This window comes from Chiloscyllium plagiosum, unplaced genomic scaffold, assembly GCF_037043375.1.
Source record: "Chiloscyllium plagiosum isolate Xiang-an unplaced genomic scaffold, Cpla_swu_hap1 HiC_scaffold_2, whole genome shotgun sequence".
Lineage (NCBI taxonomy): Eukaryota > Metazoa > Chordata > Chondrichthyes > Orectolobiformes > Hemiscylliidae > Chiloscyllium > Chiloscyllium plagiosum.
The window spans coordinates 15,009,663-15,029,725 of NW_028270140.1; the positions used below are offsets into that span (position 1 = coordinate 15,009,663).

Consider the following 20,063-nt stretch of genomic DNA (forward strand, 5'->3'; position numbering starts at 1 on the left):
CAGAATGGATGTGAAGAAATTGGTTTTACTCAAGACTGAACCCAGACCAAAGACAACAATCAAACACACAAACAAAAACTACACTACACAGGCATGAAAGTGAATATGGAAGCAAGTGAAGCATTTATTCAGTTTGAATATAGGAGGGAGAAGGGAATGGGGTATTGAAAAATTTCACAGACAAAGTCAGTACAATGAAAGAAAGCTCAGGAGAACAGAATGGAGCAGTTGAGCAAGTGGCTGATTTCTGTAGTGCAGATTTAATGTTTCTACTGGAGTGTGCACGGTGTGTTGCATCAAAAAGGAGAAAGTAAGTATCTCCTACACTTTCTCCAACAAGTATAAATGCATCAAAAATTATTGCAAATTGTTAGAGCGTGGGCTAGAAATAAATACTCTTACCCACAAAGATTTTGCCACTTCTATGGTGTCTCTCATTCCACTCTGCATTTCCCACATGGTGTTCTGCCAGCATATGGCAGAGCATAAATGTGCCCTTTGTGTATATTCAAAACAAGGATTGGTTTCGGACATATCTTGGGGTCATATAGCTTGACCAGCTGGTACACCACCTTCATCTCAAATTTAGGCAACAAAATATCCAAATAGCATCAGCACTGTTTACTCAGCAACATTAAAAAAAGTGTTCAGCTGCAAAATGGGCTGTGTGATAAAGTGACAATTAAAAAGCTATAAAATGCAACATTCTCCTGTATGTTACCTCTGCAGCAGGAGTGATTGCCCTTTGGTGAACTGACAAATGACCCATCATTTACTCCTCATTTGGCTGAAGGCCACTCAGTTCCCCACATGCTGGTACTAATTCCATGTCAAGGTTTCTGCACTGCCAGTATTAGGACAGGTAGCTGTAAGCATGCACATCAGGATTAAGCATTGTTGCTTTATTTTCACCTCCTGGAGCTCCTCTAGCTGGGTACATGTAGCTCTTGGGTGCTTAAAACTATTGGAAGGGTATAAGGCAGAATGAAGGTGTCATTTTCAAAGTTCTCAATGAGATCAGGCGCTACAAACCCTGTTGCCACTGTCCTCATTATTGTCATTGGGTTCAAAGATACAAGTCTCCTCGTCGTTGCTTGGTTTTGCAGTGCTCCCTTCTTACACTGTTATAGAGGGCAGAAACATCAGTGTGCGTGCACCACACCTCAACCTGAGTTATGTGGAGTTAAAGGGGGTGGTGGAAGGTTAGCAGCAATAGAAGGCATGCAGGGATGTTTAGGATATTATACACAAGACCCCAAAGTGCCTGGGACTGGAGTGTGATACGCAGAGTAGCAGCAGAGATTTCATGGAGTGGAATAAGCAGATGTCAATATACCTTCATTGCCAACTGGGCTGTCAACATCAATCATTAGCCTTCTGTGATATTGCCGCTACCAATTCCCAGGGCACAGACTCAGAACAGATGTCCCTGGGCCACATGATCCCACTTTCTTTGGTAGACTTCAAGCATGTTCTAGCTCTCTATTGATGCTTTCCTTCTATCTACTAGTATCACAAAAGGTCAACAAGTCTATACAGAGCACTATGGATCCTTCTGTTTACCCTGCTATTCAGTCTGTAATTGCATGCAAGACAGCAATACCATGTGTTCGTTTCTTTCAAGATACCGACTGCCTTTTAAAAAACAAATAGGGCAAGTTGCCTGTACCAAATAGTTTGCAAAAAATGCAGGTGTGCGCAGGGTTTCAAGCAACATTCTGGAACTGACAGTGCAAGGGTCACTCAGGTTAAAATGTTGCAATTATTCAGGTGAGGTGTGTACATGAGTAAACAAACTGTTCACCTCTATCTGAATGGGTACAGTCTGGTGGTAAATTGCCATCTTAAGCCCAAAATACAGGCCTGTCTATCTTTAAAAGCTTCAAAAGAAAACCAACACAATTTAACTAAAAGGCTATTAATTATTGCAGAGTGTAGTAATGATTTGTAATAGCAATTGTAAAAGAGAACAATTGTCTAGTCAAGTTGGTGTTAGCTAGAGAACTGTAACAAATTATATGCAAAAAGCAAGCGAATTATATTTGTAAGAGGATGGAGAATTATGTATAAAAGAGATAACAACAGCGAAGTTTGAAGCAGATTTCTCCTGTTGCTTTCAATAAAATTAAGGGTTTGTTGCGAGAAATATAAACAAAAGGGTGTGCAAAAGAGTTGTGAAAGATAATTTAGAATGAACGACAAAAGAAACCAAAATTTAGGTAGAGAATGAAAAAAACTGACAATAAGCTTTCCAAGTTTTTGGCTCTAATTCCCTCCACAAATCACCTCCAAAGGATATTGTGTATACTCAAGTGATAGTCGATCTCACAAAGATAGACCTTTTTTTGCTAAATAACCTGCAACTTTCCATACATCTCTTAAAAGTTGACCCTAGCTCTTCACAGAAACAGATCAACGTTTATGAGTCAGTGTTCTGGCTGTCATGTCCTGCTCCAGCTTTCCAATCCACTGGTTGTTTCGTTCCACACTGGCTGTTGTGTTCTATTCCGGGTTTTCAGAAGTACCATAATTTGTTGTTTTTTTCTCCCCTTCTATTCATTCAGAGATCGACTGGGCTTCTGCTAATAGTATGGTATGAATTTTGATGGGAATGAATTTCAGTCCCTCAAAAGTAGTATCCATGTAAGAGTCGACCCCATAAGTTTAACCTTCAAAACAACGGACTATTACTAGAGTACATACAATATCTCTGGAAAATCCATTTTTGACCATTCTTATAATTTGACTTTATGTATAGTTACCAATATTACTGACCACCCAGCCTTCACAAATAAAAAGCATTTGTTTTCGCTGGAAACTAGTGGATTACCTTAGTTATTTTTACAACTGAAAAGGCCCTTTGGAGTTAAGAAGCATCAGAGGCTGAGGGGTGACCTTATAGAGGTTTACAAAATCATGAGGGGCATGGATAGGATAAATAGACAAAGTCTTTTCCTGGGGTCAGGAGTCCAGAACTAGAGGGCATAGGTTTAGGGTGAGAGGGGAAAGATATAAAAGAGACCTAAGGGGCAACTTTTTCACAGAGGGTGGTACATGCATGGAATGAGCTGCCAGAGGAAGTGGGAGGCTCCTACAATTGCAGCATTTAAAAAAGGTATCTGGATGGGTATATGAATAGGAAGGGTTTGGAGGGATATAGGTCAGGTGCTGGTAGGTGGGACTAGGTTGGGTTGGGATATCTGGTCGGCACGGACGAGTTGGACAGGAGGGTCTGTTTCCGTGCTGTACATGTCTATGGCTCTACTTAACACCAATGTTGGAAATTAATGCACAGCACACCAGCTAGGCCTGACAACTGCTTCTAAGAGGAGATTAGTCAGCATTTTGTCGTCAAATTTTTGTTTTTAAATATATAAAATTGAGCTTCACAATTTAGATATTGGTAGCTGACTTCACATTTCTAATTTTGCACTAAATCTAGCACCACACTATCAATGCACTGGACGTCTAGCTAAGAAAAAGGGTAAGAGATCAGATAGATTTTTACTGAATAGTTGTATCTCTTCTTTCTATAGTTGAAAAGAGAATTTTATAAAAACTGCTGTAAAATGTAGGTGATGTGGACATCAGTCTGACTACCGTTAAAATACAAAAAAATATATAAAATCAAAACCACCATGATAAGATATAAAACGATGGGGATTAGGCTTCCAATGGACAGAGCTAATTGAATGCCTGCCGACTCCTTCTAAATAGGACGACACTTAGTTAGGATGATCACAAGATAACTGCAGATACGTACCTGTGATTTTCCTACATAGATTCCTCATTGGACAATTTGTACATATCTGACAAAATCTGAATGGCTGGAAAGGGTTTAACAATGGAGAATGAACATAAGCAGATGCTTTCAGGACTTTGTACTTATTTGCTTCATGAGTCTGAAGAAACATAATTAGCTTTTTTTTGTGACTTTCACTTGAAACTTTCTTTGCAGTGGGAAAGGGGAATGGGGTGAAGGGGTGTAGAAGGATTAGCATGTCAGAGGGTACAAATTCTTACACCATTAATTTATAGGAGGCAAGAACAAGTACAATTATGCAGTTTCATTTGGGCAGACTGCAGTCATATTAGGCTCATTGCAATCAGTTCAGATACCACTAGATGAAGTTCCATGTCAATTCTTACTCTCTACTAATACAGTTTAAACTACTTTTTCGTTTTAAATGCAAACAAAAATCCAACTAGCATCAATAATCTCAAAAAAAAACACAGGTTACTTACCAAGCATTGCACTGACTTCACCAGCCATGAGCACGTTCTCACTCCCATTGTACAGATTAACATCTATGATCCCTTTCCGGATAGTTTCTCCAACCTTCGCTCCCAGCAGTACAGATCCGGTTGTTTCAAAAATGGAAGCCAGGATGCAGGCCTGGCGTAGTGTCACGACACCAGAGCCCACAGCAGTACCAAATGAATTGGCCACATCATTCGCACCCACAGAGAAAGCAAGGATAAAGGCTATTATAAAGCCCACTACCACCATCCACAAGTAATTCTCCAGCATCATTTTTGTGTTTTTTTTTCCAAGTATGTGCACAGAAGAGGAATTGAAGAAACACAGACACACTCACTCGCTCTCACTCACTCAAAACACAGGCCAAGCTTCTGTAAACTGTTTTCTCCTTTTGGGAAAGTGCTTAGTAGTATTCAGAGATGTCTCACTGCTAACTAATGCTTCTCTGTGTAGTGTTAATAAAGTTTTTTAGGCTTGGGATAATCAGGTGAATGCATTCCATAGTTAAGAGTCCAGCTTGGCAGGCAGAGATGGTCACCTCCTACAAAAACATTAAACAAAAAGAAATAATCAGCAACTTTTGCTTTAGTTAGGGTTAGAAAGATTAACAAATTCATGTCCTTTACATTAAAGCATAAGCAACATGATGAACACTTGCACTCAATATAGACTGTCACATGGAGTTACTAATTAGACAAATGCTCTTGCCTGTAAGATTTTCACACCTAAATGCAACATGATGGCTACTGCTTCATCTTTTGTGTCAGTCTAACAGTAGGCAATGCAGTCCATCAAGACTGCATTCTGAAATATTTTAACTTCTGCAGGATTTCCTCAAATAAAGGTAAACGTACATCATTGTTTTACAACAGAAAAGATACGTGCGATATGGGCACAAAGGGCATTTTGGTAAAACAAACAGGGGCAGGACTTCTACAACTATGGTAGAACAGAATGACATAAGGGCTCAAGTACATCATTCTTTGAAGTTTGCATCACGTAAACAGGGTGGTTAAGGCAGCATTGAGCACATTTGCATTCTTTGCTCAGACTTTTGAATAGAGGAGTTGAGACATAACGTTGAGATTGAAAAGGACGTTGGCGAGGCCTCTTTGGGACTATTGTCTACAGTTTTGATCACCCTGCTATCATAGGAAGGTTATAATCAAATTGGAGAGGGTTCAGAAAAGATTTACAAGGATGTTGCTGCGACTGGACAATTTGACACAAAAGGAGAGGCTTTTTTCACTGCAGCACAGGAGGCTGAGAGGTGACCGTGGAGAGGTTTATAAAGTCATGAGAGGTATGGAGAAGGTCAACAAAGTTCTTTTCCCCAAGGTTGGGGGAGTTCAAAACTTTGGGGCATATATTTTATAGGGGTGAGGAGAAAGATTTAAAAGGGGCTCTTTTTTTTCCACGTAGAGGGTGGTTAGTGTGTGGAATGATGCTCCAGAAGAAGTGGTGAATGCAGGTACAGTTGCAATATTTAAGAGACATTTGGATTAGTACATGAATAGGAAAGGCCTGGAGGAATTTGGGCCAAATGCAGGCAGGTGGGGCTAGTTTAGTTTGGGAAAGTGGTCAGTATGGACTAGTTGGACCAAAAAGGTCTGTTTCCACACTGTATGACTACACAGAAGGAGAAGAGAATATAGATTAAAAAGAAAGGAATAATTATTCCATTAGTGCCTTTCATAATGTCCAAAAGCATTTCACAGCCAATGGGAAGTAGTTTCCCCCCTCTAAGTGGAGGCTTCAATTGTTGTAGGTATAAGAATATATAACAAATTTCACAACAAAGTCTCAAAAGCACAAAAAAAATTTAAAACAAAAATCAAGATCACAAGGGCTATAACAATGATAAACTGCCACTTCTGGCTAATTAGAAGATTGCAAGAAAGGATGCATGGGGCAGATTCAGCATTTCTGCCGACTGCAGGCGAAATCCAGATAATGAATGGTGCCCGAATTGAATGTACATTTGCACAAACTGAAAACAAATAATGTTCCAGAAAACTATTTGGACTTTATACATGTTTTTGTGCTTTTAAATAAAATATTCTTACATTATCTAATAATTGAAAACATTTTACTATTTGATTCTCACTTGCTATTACTTATATTGTTTCATCGGGTCACTTATTACTTTTATGGTAGCTTTAAAAATGATTTATCTATTTATCCCTGATAAATCCCTGACTTTATAAAGCTCTGGTTAGGCCCCATTTGGAATACTGTGTCCAGTTTTGGTCCCCACACCTCAGGAAGGACATACTGGCACTGGAGCGTGTCCAGCGGAGATTCACACAGATGATCCCTGGAATGGTAGGTCTAACATATGAGGAACGGCTGAGGATCCTGGGATTGTATTCATTGGAGTTTAGAAGATTAATGGGAGATCTAATAGAAACTTACAAGATAATACATGGCTTGGAGAGGGTGGACGCTAGGAAATGGTTTCCGTTAGGCAAAGAGACTAGGACCCGTGGACACAGCCTTAGAATTAGAGGGGGTAAATTCAGAACAGAAATGTGGAGACATTTCTTCAGCCAGAGAGTGGTGGGCCTGTGGAATTCATTGCCACAGAGTGCGGTGGAGTCTGGGACGCTAAATGTCTTCAAGGCAGAAATTGATAAATTCTTGATATCACAAGGAATTAAGGGCTACGGGGAGAATGCGGGTAAGTGGAACTGAAATGCCCATCAGCCATGATTGAATGGCGGAGTGGACTCGATGGGCCGAATGGCCTTCCTTCTGCTCCTATGTCTTATGGTCTTATAAGCAATTATACCACTTTAAGATATGCTCAAAAACTAATAAAAGCTTTTTTGTATTCTACTGAAGACCACCAAAACTAACCTGCACTTTGAACTGGATTAGAATATGGGTGTTTAGTCAATTAACCTGCTTGCTTTTCACATGGCAGCCTTCAGCAAAAGAATAAAAATTCAGGACCACAAACAACCATTATTTCTACATTGGCTTATGCCCAAGACAGAGAATGAACTTCAGACATTTCTGGGATTTTGCCAGACTTTGGATATAATCTGTCTTTTTTGGATTTAAAAGAAAATTTAAATATCCACAAAAATCCTCATCTGTTTTGTACAATACAAAACCACTGTTATTCCATCTAACTTTAGACACATCTTTATTATTTTTAGACTTAATAAAACTAAACTCACTCCCACATTTGCACGTCTTTCCTACACAAGATGGGATAAGAAGCATTTCAAAAAGAATTGCAAAGACATGCTCTCCACGTTGGTACTTCTCAATATGCACCAGCTCTTACAAGGCATTGTTCCAGAATGTGAACAGGAAGGAAGGATTTACAGCACTATGGAAACAGACAGCATACTCCATCAGGCTAACACGAAGTCACAGCTACCTGCTGGGAGGGCAAAGCCAGAGTGAACAGATTGTTCTCAAGTAGCTAGCAAGGGAATGAAAGTGAGAAAGAAGAACTTGTGGGGGTTTTCTTCTTCACTGTGTCAACAATACTGAAGAGAATCATTATGTTTAAGCACAGCAAAACAAAAAAATAAAAAAAAACGAGGAAGGGAGGGAGAACAGTGGGCAAAATTCCAATCCTGTTAGCACTTCAGAAACATAACCAAGACATGTATATTTAAACAGATTTTAAAAAAAAACAGGAGTCTGAGCATAAAAACAAATTCAAAATGTGAATTAAAGGTATTGGCATTTAAGTGCCATTTCATCCAATATTCTTGTGCTCACCATCCTGCCTGGATGCCAGTTTGGCAATGCCTCTCCATTTTTATAAATTTTCACTCTGGTTTTCAAATCACTTTATAAGCTCATTCCTCAAATCTCAACCCTGCAATATTTTGACATTTGCATTCCTCTAATTCTGGCCTAAGAATCCAAGTGTTCAGCCATGCTTTCAAGTGCCCTGACAATAACACCCCATAGTTTTCCTCTGAACTTCTCCAACTTTAGTTTTCTACTTCAAGATACTCTTCAGTGTAGTTTGATGGAGAACATCTTAATGTCTGCATGTGATTGTGTCCAATTTCATTTTTAATAAAAGATACTTTTTCACTTACATTAAATAGAATCCATAACTACAAATTGTTAATGCTTGTTGATGGCCTACGAAACCTACTGTGGATAATGCAGCACACAACTGTGGAACTGTGATAATTTCATCATTTCCTTTATTTGGAGGGATATGGGCCAGGTGCTGGCAGGTGGGACTAGATTGGGTTGGATATCTGGTTGGCGTGGACACGTTGGACCAAAGGGTCTGTTTCCATGCTGTACATCTCTATGACTCGAAGTCCACACCGACCCTCTGAACAGTAACCTACCTGGACCCATTCCCCTACATTTCCACTGACTGATGCAACTAACCTATGTAACCCTGAACCCTATGGGCAATTTAGCATGGCCAATTCACCTAACCTGCACATTTTTGGACTGTGAGAGGAAACCCATGCAGACAGACAGAATGTGCAAACTTCACACAGTCGCCAGAGGCTGGAATCAAACCCAGGTCTCTGAAGCTGAGGCGCAACAGTGCTAAACACAGCCATTGTGCCATCCTGTTGTTGATATTGATAATTTCAGGAAAAGGAGTTTGAGACTTTAAAAATTGGGAAGAACCAGAATCCATAAATTATACATAGCTCAAGTGCTCAGTAAACTAACCACTTAAAATGAGGAAAGTGCATCACATTTTCTGCTAACATGCAAAAGAAAAAAAAACACAAAACAAGGGCACAGTAAAATTAGTACTAGAAATAGGAGCATTTGTCCAAGAAAGGTCAAAATATAAACTTACTGTGCAAAGAGATGCTGAAACTATATAGTTTGGTAACACCTCCCAGCAAGGAAGGAGAGAGCAGTAAACTTAATGATTGATTTTATGTAATTATCCGTTTACATGGACAATTTAAAAAAATTTCACTTATGGAATGTGGGTGTCGCTGATCAGCCAGAATTCATTGTTTGCCCTAATTGCCCTTGAGACAGTGAGGGCTAGCTGCCGTTTTGACCAGAAGAGTCAGTGTGCTGTAGGTACACCCACAACATCCTGACAGAATTCCAGGATTTTGACCCAGCAGTGAAGGAACAGCAATATATTTTCAAGATGGAGGTACTGGTGTTGGATTGCAGTGTTGTGATTTTTTAAAAATAGATTTTCAAGTCAACTCAGGATGGTAAGTGGCTTGAACAGGAATTTGCAGATGGTGATGGTGTCATGTATCTGTTGCCCTTGTCCTTCTAGATGACAGTGGTCGCGGGTTTGGAAGGTGTGACCTCCGGATCCTTGAATTTCTGCAGTGCATCTTGTAGATAGTACACACTGCTGTTACTGAGTGTCAGTCTACCTCCATTCAAGAATATGAGAGAGCAGGGTCCATAACAGAGAGATGACATCTGGATTATATTGTACAGTCATAGCTCTCAAGAATATTTTCATGTCATTAAAACAGAAAACTTTGATATGTGATGATAATCCAGTTGGCAACAACAAGTATAAAGCTACATTTATTTAGCACTTTCATGACTTCAGTCGTCCCAAAACAGAGTTTTGTATATAATGATGTACTTTAAACTGATGCAAACTAGCCAGTTCGGATGATGAGGCAGTCAATTTCCACAATGGACAACCACAAAACATTTAGCTAATCATGAGATTATCAAAATGTTCAGTCAGAGTCAGGATGATGATGGATGACAAAAGAAGCTCCATTACTTTCTTTCCAATAAAACAGAATCATGAACCAAGGCAGCATTATGCACTAACTGAAAGATGCACTGCAGCAATTCACCAAGGCTCCTTCTGTAGCAACTCCCAAACTCCAAAGACCAACAACAAGAGCAGTCATATTAAAACTCCACAATTCTAAGTCAGAGGTCACCTCATTATCACTGGATCAAAATCCTGGAACTCCTTCCTTCGCATGAGATGTACCTACATCACATGGATTTCAGTGGTTCAAAGCAGCAATTCATCACCACCTCTGAGAACAATTATGGATGGCCAGCAAATGCTTCCTTGCCAGCAAGATCAACAACCCCAAATGAAAAAGCGCAACCTTCTGGATCAGAGATATGACGTTTACTATTGAACCATAGTTAAAAACAAACAGGAACACAATTGTTTACATGCATTTGTTGACGTTAACAAAACCCTTCACATACAATGCTGATGCAGAGACCTGGAAATTGCATTGAAAAGTTAGACATTTTAAAAAATGCTTCAACTTCAAATTTTTCCACATTATAATATAGCACTCCATTTCTCAATGTACATTTAACTGTTAGAACCATAGAAGTGATACAGCACAGAGGACAACCATTCAGCTCATTTTGTCTATGCTAACCCTAATACATTCAGCTGCCTTTTCTGATCCCATCTTCCTGCACATGGTCCATAGTCCTGCAGCTTACAACACTTAAAGATGCAGATCCACATACGTTTTGAAGAGTTCAGGGGCTCTGCTTCCACCAACTTCAGGGCCTGATCAGGTGTACCCTAAAACTGTGGGAAGCTAGGAAGTGATTGCTGGGCCTCTTACTGTGATATCTGTATCATCGATAGTCACAGGTGACGTGTCAGAAGACCGGAGGTTGGCTAACGTGGTGCCATTATTTAAGAAAGGTGGTAAGGACAAGCCAGGGGAACTATAGACCAGTGACCCTGGCGTCAGTGGTGGGCAAGTTGTTGGAGGGAATCCTGGCGGACAATATGTATAGGTATTTGGAAAGGCAAGGACTGATTAGGGATAGTCAACATGGCTTCGTGTGTGGGAAATCATGTCTCACAAACTTGATTGAGTTTTTTTGAAGTAGTAACAAAGAGGATAGTGGAGGACAGAGCAGTAGATGTGACCTATATGGACTTTAATGAGGCAATGAGCTAAGAAGTGGCAGATGGAGTTTAATTTAGATAATTGTGAGGGGCTGCATTTTGGGAAAGCAAATCTTAGCAGGACTTATACACTTAATGGTAAGGTCCTGGGGAGTGTTGCTGAACAAAAAGAGACCTTGGAGTGCAGGTTCATAGCTCCCCGAAAGTGGAGCCACAGATAGATAGGATAGTGAAGGTGGCATTTGGTATGCTTTCCTTTATTGGTCAGAGTACTGTATTGAGTACAGGAGTTGGGAGATCATGTTATGGCTGTACAGGCCACTGTTGGAATTTGCGTGCAAGTCTGGTCTCCTTATCAGAAAGATGTTGTGAAACTGGAGAGGGTTCAGAAAAGATTTACAAGGATGTTGCCAGGGTTGGAGCATTTCAGCTATAGGAGAGGTTGAATAGGCTAGGGCTATTTTCCCTCGAAAGTCGGAGGCTGAGGAGTGACTTTATAGAGGTTTATAAATTCATGAGAGGCATGGATAAGATAAAAAGGCAAAGTATTTTCCCTGGGATGGGAGAGTCCGGAACTAGAGAGCATAGGTTTAGGGGGAGAGGGGAAAGATATAAAAGAGACCCAAGGGGCAACTTTTTCCATACAGAGGGTGGTGCGTGTATGGAATGAGCTGCCAGAGGAAGTGGTGGAGGCTAGTATATTTGCAACATTTAAAAGGCATTTGGATGGGTATATGAATAGAAAGAGTTTGGAGGGACATGGGCTGGGTGCTGGCAGGTGGGACTAGATCGGATTGGGATATCTGATCGGCATGGACAAGTTGAACCGAAGGGTCTGTTTCCATGCTGTACATCTATGACTTATAATAATGCAGATAACAAATTCCAAACATATACGAATGTCCATGCAAAAAAAAAGGTTTTCCTCACATCCCCTTTAATCTTTCTGCCCTTAGCTTGAATCTATGACTCCTGGTCTTTAAGTCTCTGCCAAGAGAAACAGGGTTCCTCCTGCCTACTCAATTGGAGGTATACAAAATTGTGAGCAGTAATGTCACCCCTCAGCCTTCTGTTCCAAGGACAACAACTCCAAATTTTCCAACCCTGGCAACATTCTAGTAAATATTCATTGCACTCTCTCCAGAGTAAACATCCTTCCTGCAAAGTGGTGACCTAAACTGCACACAATACTCCAGTCCTGGCCTCAGTTTCAATTTTGTATTCTATACCTCTGCTAATGAAAGAAAGCATTCCATATGCCTTTGTTACCATTTTCTCTATGTGTACATCTACCTTTAAAAAATGTTTGAACTTGTACGCCAAGGTCTCACTTCAATCCTTCGCAGTATACTCCCGTTTACTGTGTATTCCTTTTTACTATTTGGCCTCCCTAAATAATTACCTCAAAGTTAACAAGAGTTGAACTCCATCTGCCACTTTCCTACCCACTCCAACATAATTTGAGTTACAGTATCCTCCATACTACCCAGTACATGTCCAATTTTTGCATCATCTGCAAATTTCCCCAAATGTGTCCTCCACAGTCAAGTCAAGAATTGTGACCTAAACTGATGAAAGTAATATAGCATTCACCTTTGTTTCCAGTTTTCTTCTTGAATTTTTAAACTTAAAGAACAGTTCCTCAACAACAGTTCTACATACAACATACTCTTCTGTATTGACATTTTCAGTCCATAATAAATTGTACTTGGTCTCAAACCACTTCACATATTCACATAAGGGAATGTCATGGCTAATTTATGGGTCATGGCAAATTGCAAAATATATGCTTAGTTTCAATTATAACTGGAGATAAAAAGCTGGCATAGTAAAAAAAGTGACCATGAATTCAGATTGCAGGTAGTTCACTACATTCCTTCAGGGTGAAAACCTGCTTTCTTCCTCCCCTTACTGGGATAGTTGTTGTGCTCACGACAACTGATTTTCCCTCTGAAAAATATACTAAAACACAAAAGATTGCCACACTGTAATTGTACCCACATCCACTAATGTTTAAAAAAAGACATTTGGATAAATCCATGAATAAGAAAAGGTCTGCAGGGATATGGGCCAGGAGCAGGCAGGTGAGACGAGTTTAGTTTGGAATTATCTTCGGCATGGACTGGTTAGACCAAAGGGTCTGTTTCTGAGCTGTATGGCGATGACAACAAAAATCTTAGAGTCATTTTTGTGGGGGAATAGTGCAGACTTTGATACCAATAAACAGAAAAAAAGTTAATTCCACAGCACCTAAGCCCTTCACATTCTATTACCGTCGTACTTTGTTAATTTATTTAACAGAGGCCTTGTGTGGATTGACACAAGAGTGCTAGGAAACATTTGCCCAAAAGATCTGGCCGAAACTTAGACCAGTACAGAAATTACACGAATACTAGACTAGTATCATTTGAGGACAGCTTGTGCACACTAGGATTTGCTTCAAACATTAAAAAAAAAGATTTCTATCCCTGAAAGCCACAGTAAATTGCAAGTGCAGATGAATTGAAATTATAGGAGGGCTCTGAAGTAAAGAATACCCAAACTGTACATTTAAATGTACCTGTACCATATTTGGATGCTTAAAAAGGGTCATGATAAACATGCTGGAAAATGTTGAAAGATTTGTTGAAATAACTTGCACACTTTTTTAAAAAAAAGTCTTCACATTCAAGTGTTTATATGTAATAGGTTGGTTTACATGAAACTCTTCAAAACACATGGCAAGTTGTAAACCCGTTCTAGATCACACCTGCAGTGTTTGATCCAAAGTACATGAACGTGCACAGAACAGAGATTGGTCACTGGGTCCACTTTACACAAACACTGCTTCACCACTTACCCTCAGGGTACTCCTCCAATCCGTAAAGAGACCAGTCAGGACAGTCCCAGACCTAGGACTAAGCTGAGCAATATCAGGTACTGTGTATTTTTTCCTTTCTTGAAGCAATCCTGTGTTGATGATTCGAAACACCCCCTCCCTTCCCCAAAAGAGCAAACGCGGTAGGGTGTTAAGCATTTTGCAACTCACCACAAGCGTCATTTAACATGGGCAACAAAATATAAATTCAGAACTATTTTAATATACAAACCAAACTGCAATCGAATGAAAAATAGTCGGAGCTTAGAAGAAAGCAAGAGATCGCAAAGTCTAGTTACAACAGACTGAGTTTACATATTTAGAAAGTTTTACACTGGTAAAAGCAAACACACTTCTCAGAAAGAAACCAAAGTAATGTTGCCTACCTCCTCTCCCTCTAAGACTCACGCAGTCTGCAGCCAGTTACTTTGAGGACAAGATACACCCGTCCAGATTTATACTGCACTCAGTCCCTGAGCCCTTTCCCAAATAGATTTTTTTTGAACCTGACAGCACAACTGCTGGTAGAGTCTAAGAGCGTAGCGCTGCACTTTTATAATGCGAAGGCTGGGAGGGTCACCTGGTGCCACCACATATGACAGCAAAACGGGAGCAGAGAGGGATCCGTGGGAGGTCTTTGGCATTTCCCCAACAAGCATGTGTTGCACATGCAGATGCCACTCGCCGAGCCTGGGCACTTCTCCAGCCTTACGGAGTGTACAGAGGAGCATATGAATCACTTTTTGATGCATTCCCAGCGCTTGATTTTGCAACTTTTAATTCGAACGTATGCAAAACCAGCCTTTCTCCCGTCCCGGTAATAAACCAACAATTACCCAAATTAAAATTGGATTCCTGAGAGCAATCCACGAAAACAAAAGAACGCTGAAGAAACACATGACAGAGTCCTGGCAGTTACTGAGAGCTTCCTGTGATCCGCTTCAGATACTGATTCGCAGCTTTTGCATACACACAATACAGAAATGTTCTGAATGGAGCGCGAAGGGCGGGGGAGAAAGATGATACGACGTGAGAGGTCAGACGGGAGAACAGTGAGTGAGACGGGGCACAGAAACCGCAGGCTCTGGTGTTTACTAGGAGCGACAGAAATTATAATGGAGGTTGGTTTATTCCTGTTATACCCCAGAAACCCCTCATGAGGGAATGTAATGTTCCATCTTCTAAAACATTAAAACTGCCGAATGTACCAGAATGTTTTACAAAATAGTCCAATATATCTGCTTGAATGGTTGTGCAATGACCTACAACAGCTGTTACACATTCACTACTTGAAAACCTTACACAATGATTTACCTTGAAGTGCTGTGCCTTCTCATTTCACACCTTCACATTAGGCTTTCACCCGAAATGCTGGAATTTGCCCTGTAGCCTGGTGCAACTACACAAGTCTGGAGTCCTTGAATCATCAGCAATAAAGATTTCAAACAAGGTGAGCAGACAGTTCGTAGTTGCTTTTCAATACCTTCTCTTACTCACATTTCAGCAAATTATATGGTTCCAACCACTATATAAACCAGTAGACAAGATATATTGCTCATTTTTTGACTACTTTTGACACGAAATACACTTTTTAAAAAAAAACAATACGGTAGATTTGGACCACTGTAGATTATTCAGCCCACTGTCTGCTCAAAATTATCATGGCTGATCATTAATACCTTTTCTGAAGTGGCAGGACAAAAATCAATAACTAGGGGACACAGACTGAAGATAACTGGCAAAATAACCAAAGGGATGGGTCGGAGAATGTTTTTAAAAACCCAGATACAATAATCTGGAATGCACTGCCTGAAGCGTGGTAGAAATCATGCTCAGCAGTAATTATCAAAAGCAGACCAGATAGTTGAAAACAGAAGAGAAAAAAACAAAGCCTTTCGGGTAAGAACGGGGTGAGTGACAGTAACTGGAACAAGGTAATCCTTGTGCAGGCACCAGCACGATAGGCTAAATGACCTCTTTCTGTGCCAGAAATATGCTGATATGCAAGAGGGCTCGGGCTACCTACTTTGGAGTTAGAGAAACTTCAAACACCTCATATTGTGATTTAAGGTAAATCTCATCATATGGAAACAGACCAGCAACAAAAAGGAAAAAACAAAGAAAAATGTTGCATATCAATCTGGAAAGCAAACGAGGAAGGAATGTTTCAGCAATAAAGCTCATGCCATGATAAAAGGGTATTCAGAAATTTATTAATGAGAGATTAAGTATTTACATTAGCTAGTCTCCAGTGTCTTCCTCACCCGTGTCCTATCATCCTGTCCCACTGGCTACATGATGAAGGAGCAGCACTCCAAAAGTTTGTACTTTTGTTGGATTGTAACCTAGTGGTGTGGTGTGTGATTTTTAAAAACTTTGTCCATCCTAGTTCAACACCGGTACCTCTGCATCATCCCTAAAGTAGGGGCACTACATGGTGATCAGCAGAAGTCCTAGGAGTACAGACTATGCAAGGGGAAACTTGAACTTAGGACAGCAAAAAAAAAGGGAATAAGAAAAAAAATATAAAAAGAATATCTAGGAAAAGAGCAGCACCCATCAAATCCACAGTGGCAGCTCACCACCACCTTCTCAAGAGCAACTAGGAGCAGGAAATATGTTCTGACCAGCCAGTAATGCTCATATTCCGCGAATGAATTAATAAAATAAAAATGAGTTTAGCCTCACACTTCAGTTTCCTATTCTGAATAACAGACTCCATGTTAGAATATAGAAATAATCAGAGGCAAAAGTCATGTGTTTTAGAACATCAGGGGTTCAACTGAGTGCACAGTCCAGATTGGTGCTTTTTATTGAAGTGCTGAACCATTTGAAGATGTCAATCACAAACTGACATCTCGTCTGCTCCCGAAGAATGAAAAAGATCTCAATACTACTTAGAACTGAGGAGCTCTCCCGGCTGTGTTGACTAGAACAGATAACCTGGTATTTTAGCACACTGTGGAACTGTTATGAACAATTGGGGGATCACATTTCCTGGATTATAACAAAAATAGTTTCAAATCAAATCCTGCTGTGTGTTGACTCACAATGCCATTAGAGAGGGAATTCCAAGATTTTGACCCAGTGATAGTCAAAAGGAACGGCAATATATCGCCAAGTCAGAATGGTGAGTGGCTTAGAGGGAAACTTGAAGGTAGTGTTCCCATATAGTTGCTGTCCTTGTCCTTCTAGACAGAAGTGGTCATGGATTTGGAAGGCGCTACTGAAAAATGTTTGGTGAATTTCTGCAGTGCATCTTGGAGATAGTACACACTGAAGGGAGTGGATGCAAAAGATGATCTAAAAGTGAACTATGCAAAATTTGGATGTGTTGATATTTAACACTATCTCTTCACCATAAGGGTTCAAGTTCTACCTGCTCCAGAGGCATCTCGGAACGAGGTTGACTAAAAAAGTCAATACACAGCAGGAAGAACATCAGGTCAGTTATATTTAAAAGGATTAACTTATTTAGGCCAACTGCTGATTTTCACTATTAGTCTATATAGCAACGCTGGTCCCAACTTCAAGGGTTTTGCAAAAAACAGCTGCTCCCATGCATGGATGCAGTACTGGGCATTCTATTTGGACTGGAAGAATAAACAAGAGTATACAGGGCCGGACAACTTGTGGGAAGGGAAAAGGGCTCTTGGAAGGTTACACCTACCCAAGGTGCTCAGTTGATGCAATTCTCCAAATTGAATCATAGTAAGGCAAATTTTGTTTTAATATAAAACTCGACACCCTCACTGAAATCTACAAATCACAATTGCAAACTTCAGAGAAGGGAGGATAAGTACACGAATGCCCATGGCGTGAGGTGCTCATGGCCATAAGCTTAGAGTTCTTCCATCCAGACAAGGAGATTGAGAGATGTTGTAAATATCTCCAGTTTATTCATTTTGTGGAAGGAAAATCACTAACATCTCCTATCAAAGACACCCCTCTCACAGCATCTGATTTGTGTAGCTTGCAGGTTTCCCCAGAGTGCAGGGTGGCACAGATTGCATGGATGTCACTTTAGAGGCGCCGCATGTCAATTGTGAAGTAGTGTGACCATTTAAGAGATTCCATGACACCATGCAAAATAAAGTTTTGTATCCTGACAGGTATCACATTTCCACTATTCCACTATCATCTACACGGCAAAGCCATGAATGGCTATGGGTCATCAAGCTGACAACAATCGCTCATGACTGTGCAGGACCATGCACATGTGAACAGCATGCATACAATGCAAGTCATGCTGCTATAAAATGGTGTACTGAAGAAATACCACCACTGCCTGGAATTCTCTGAAGGACCCCTGCAGTGTCAAGCACAGGGAGACAGGAGTGAAGAATCTGCACCAACAGCAGGGTCAAATAAGCCACAAACAGAAATGGACTGAGAATTACCAAGGAGGCTGTGCAGACTAAGACATCAATAGCAGTGAAGATCACTAATTAACCTGGGCCATCTAAGAAAACAGCATATTGATCACCCCATTAAGGCAACAAATTTTGTGGTGACAACACATCTGGCTCTATCAACCTTTGCATTAGCTAGTTAAGCCTAAAGCATAACGTCCAAAACTTGCATCAAGGACTGGCATAAATATCTCATTTTAGCTGCACTGTTACTACAAGACACACCACCTTGTTGCTCTCAAGAAACTAAACTTTCATTTCCCCAAACAAAATTTGATAAACAGGCAAATAATTGCTTCTGCCAGATCATTTATAAGCAATCTCTGATATTCTTTGGTGCATGTTGATCCATCAAGAACAAGACTGGTAGGTCAAAATCTAATTTTTGCAAATTGAAGGATATTAGCCAGTGATATGTATTCACTAAGAATGACCTGTCAATCCCATATGGGTCACCTTTCCTTAATGCAGATCTATTGCTTTGCAGCTGCACACAATTTTCTGCCCATGCTAAATACATGGCCACTGCAAAAAGGAACTAGCTTATTCTGTTTATTGAGTGGAATGAACAGAAAAACAGGAGAAAAAAGGGTCTTTAAAAAATTCAAGCATGGATCCTTTAGAGTTTTCAGGGGAAACTGGGTTTCATAATTGACAAGAAAATAAAAGGAAGATAAAAAGCAGTGACCCAAAATTGAGTAATAGACTAAGCATAGCAAGATCATTTATTGGTTGTCCTTTGTATTTAAACAATACTTTTGCCATAAGCACATAATTAGGAGCTAGAGTAGGCAATTCAGCCTCTTGAACTTGTTCCACCATAGCTGATGGCACCTCAGCCTGAATTTCACTTTCCACCCGCTCTCCATGACCCTTCAACCCATTACTAGATTTTTGTTTTAAAATTTTCTCCTCAAATTAACTCAATGTCCCAGCATCCATTGGGGTAGTGAATTCCAGAGATTCAAAACCTTTTTGAGAGAAGTAATTCAGTTTTAACTCTGCTATCCCTTATCCTAAAACTATGACTTTCCCAAATGAGGGAGCATCCACTCTTCATCAAGCTCTCCAAGTGAGCTTCAAGTCCTTGCACTAAGTGTGGAACTCTCCATCTTTTAATAATATGATCATTGGTGCCATACTACATAGTAAGCTGCCTTGATGTCAATACCAGCTACTAATCATCTATGATCTTTACCTATGCTTGAATCAAGCAGTGTTAAAATTTCAAACTAAATTATGCTGACTGAGCCAAAACTTGAGTAATAGACTGATGATTGATCTCACCACATTATTTGTGAAAGGCTGATAAAGGCAGTAACTGTCCTAAACTAGGAATAAGACACCCCTGTGCAATTTCACATGAGTAAAACTTGGTACAACAGCTACGAGGAAAAAAAGGTTGTGGCACTCTACAAGACATCTGGTAAATTTTTAGTACCACTGATTTAACCAAGTTGGCAGGATACTGGGGAGTTTCTTTAGGTGGAGCAGCAGCATCCATGAAAGCCTCAGAGAGGCAAGTTCTACAACTTCAGCCAGCAGCATTTCCTGATGCTCAGTTGACAAGATACCCAGCACAGATGACAGGAGTTAAGAATTTATAATTGGTCTGCTTTTGCCAACACCATTCCTGACTGGACATTAAATTGCACAAGAACTTTGCAGTGGTCATTTCCACCAATGCCT

General features: G+C 40.2%; 1 protein-coding gene and 1 long non-coding RNA gene across 6 annotated transcripts in view; one reads left to right on the forward strand and one right to left on the reverse strand.

The window, feature by feature from the left end:
* The window catches only part of slc20a2 (solute carrier family 20 member 2), a 93,102-nt gene that overhangs the window by 35,786 nt on the left and 37,253 nt on the right, over nt 1-20,063 (reverse strand). For 2 of the 5 annotated variants that reach the window (XR_015759548.1, XM_043719881.2), the window contains exons 1-2: nt 14,349-14,509; nt 4,246-4,802 (exon numbers count right to left, since the gene is read on the reverse strand). Coding sequence is in view for 4 of the 5 variants with exons in the window: in XM_043719881.2 (XP_043575816.1) it covers nt 4,246-4,534 (289 nt within the window). In the remaining variant the exon portion in view is untranslated. Of the gene's footprint in view, nt 1-4,245; nt 4,803-14,348; nt 14,512-20,063 lie in introns of those variants that run through there. The other 3 variants (XM_043719855.2, XM_043719846.2, XM_043719864.2) reach the window with 3 other exon arrangements.
* LOC122564740 (uncharacterized) lies at nt 15,308-18,652 on the forward strand. Its single transcript, XR_006315983.2, has 3 exons — nt 15,308-15,412; nt 17,328-17,407; nt 18,075-18,652. It is a non-coding gene; the product is annotated as an uncharacterized LOC122564740 (long non-coding RNA).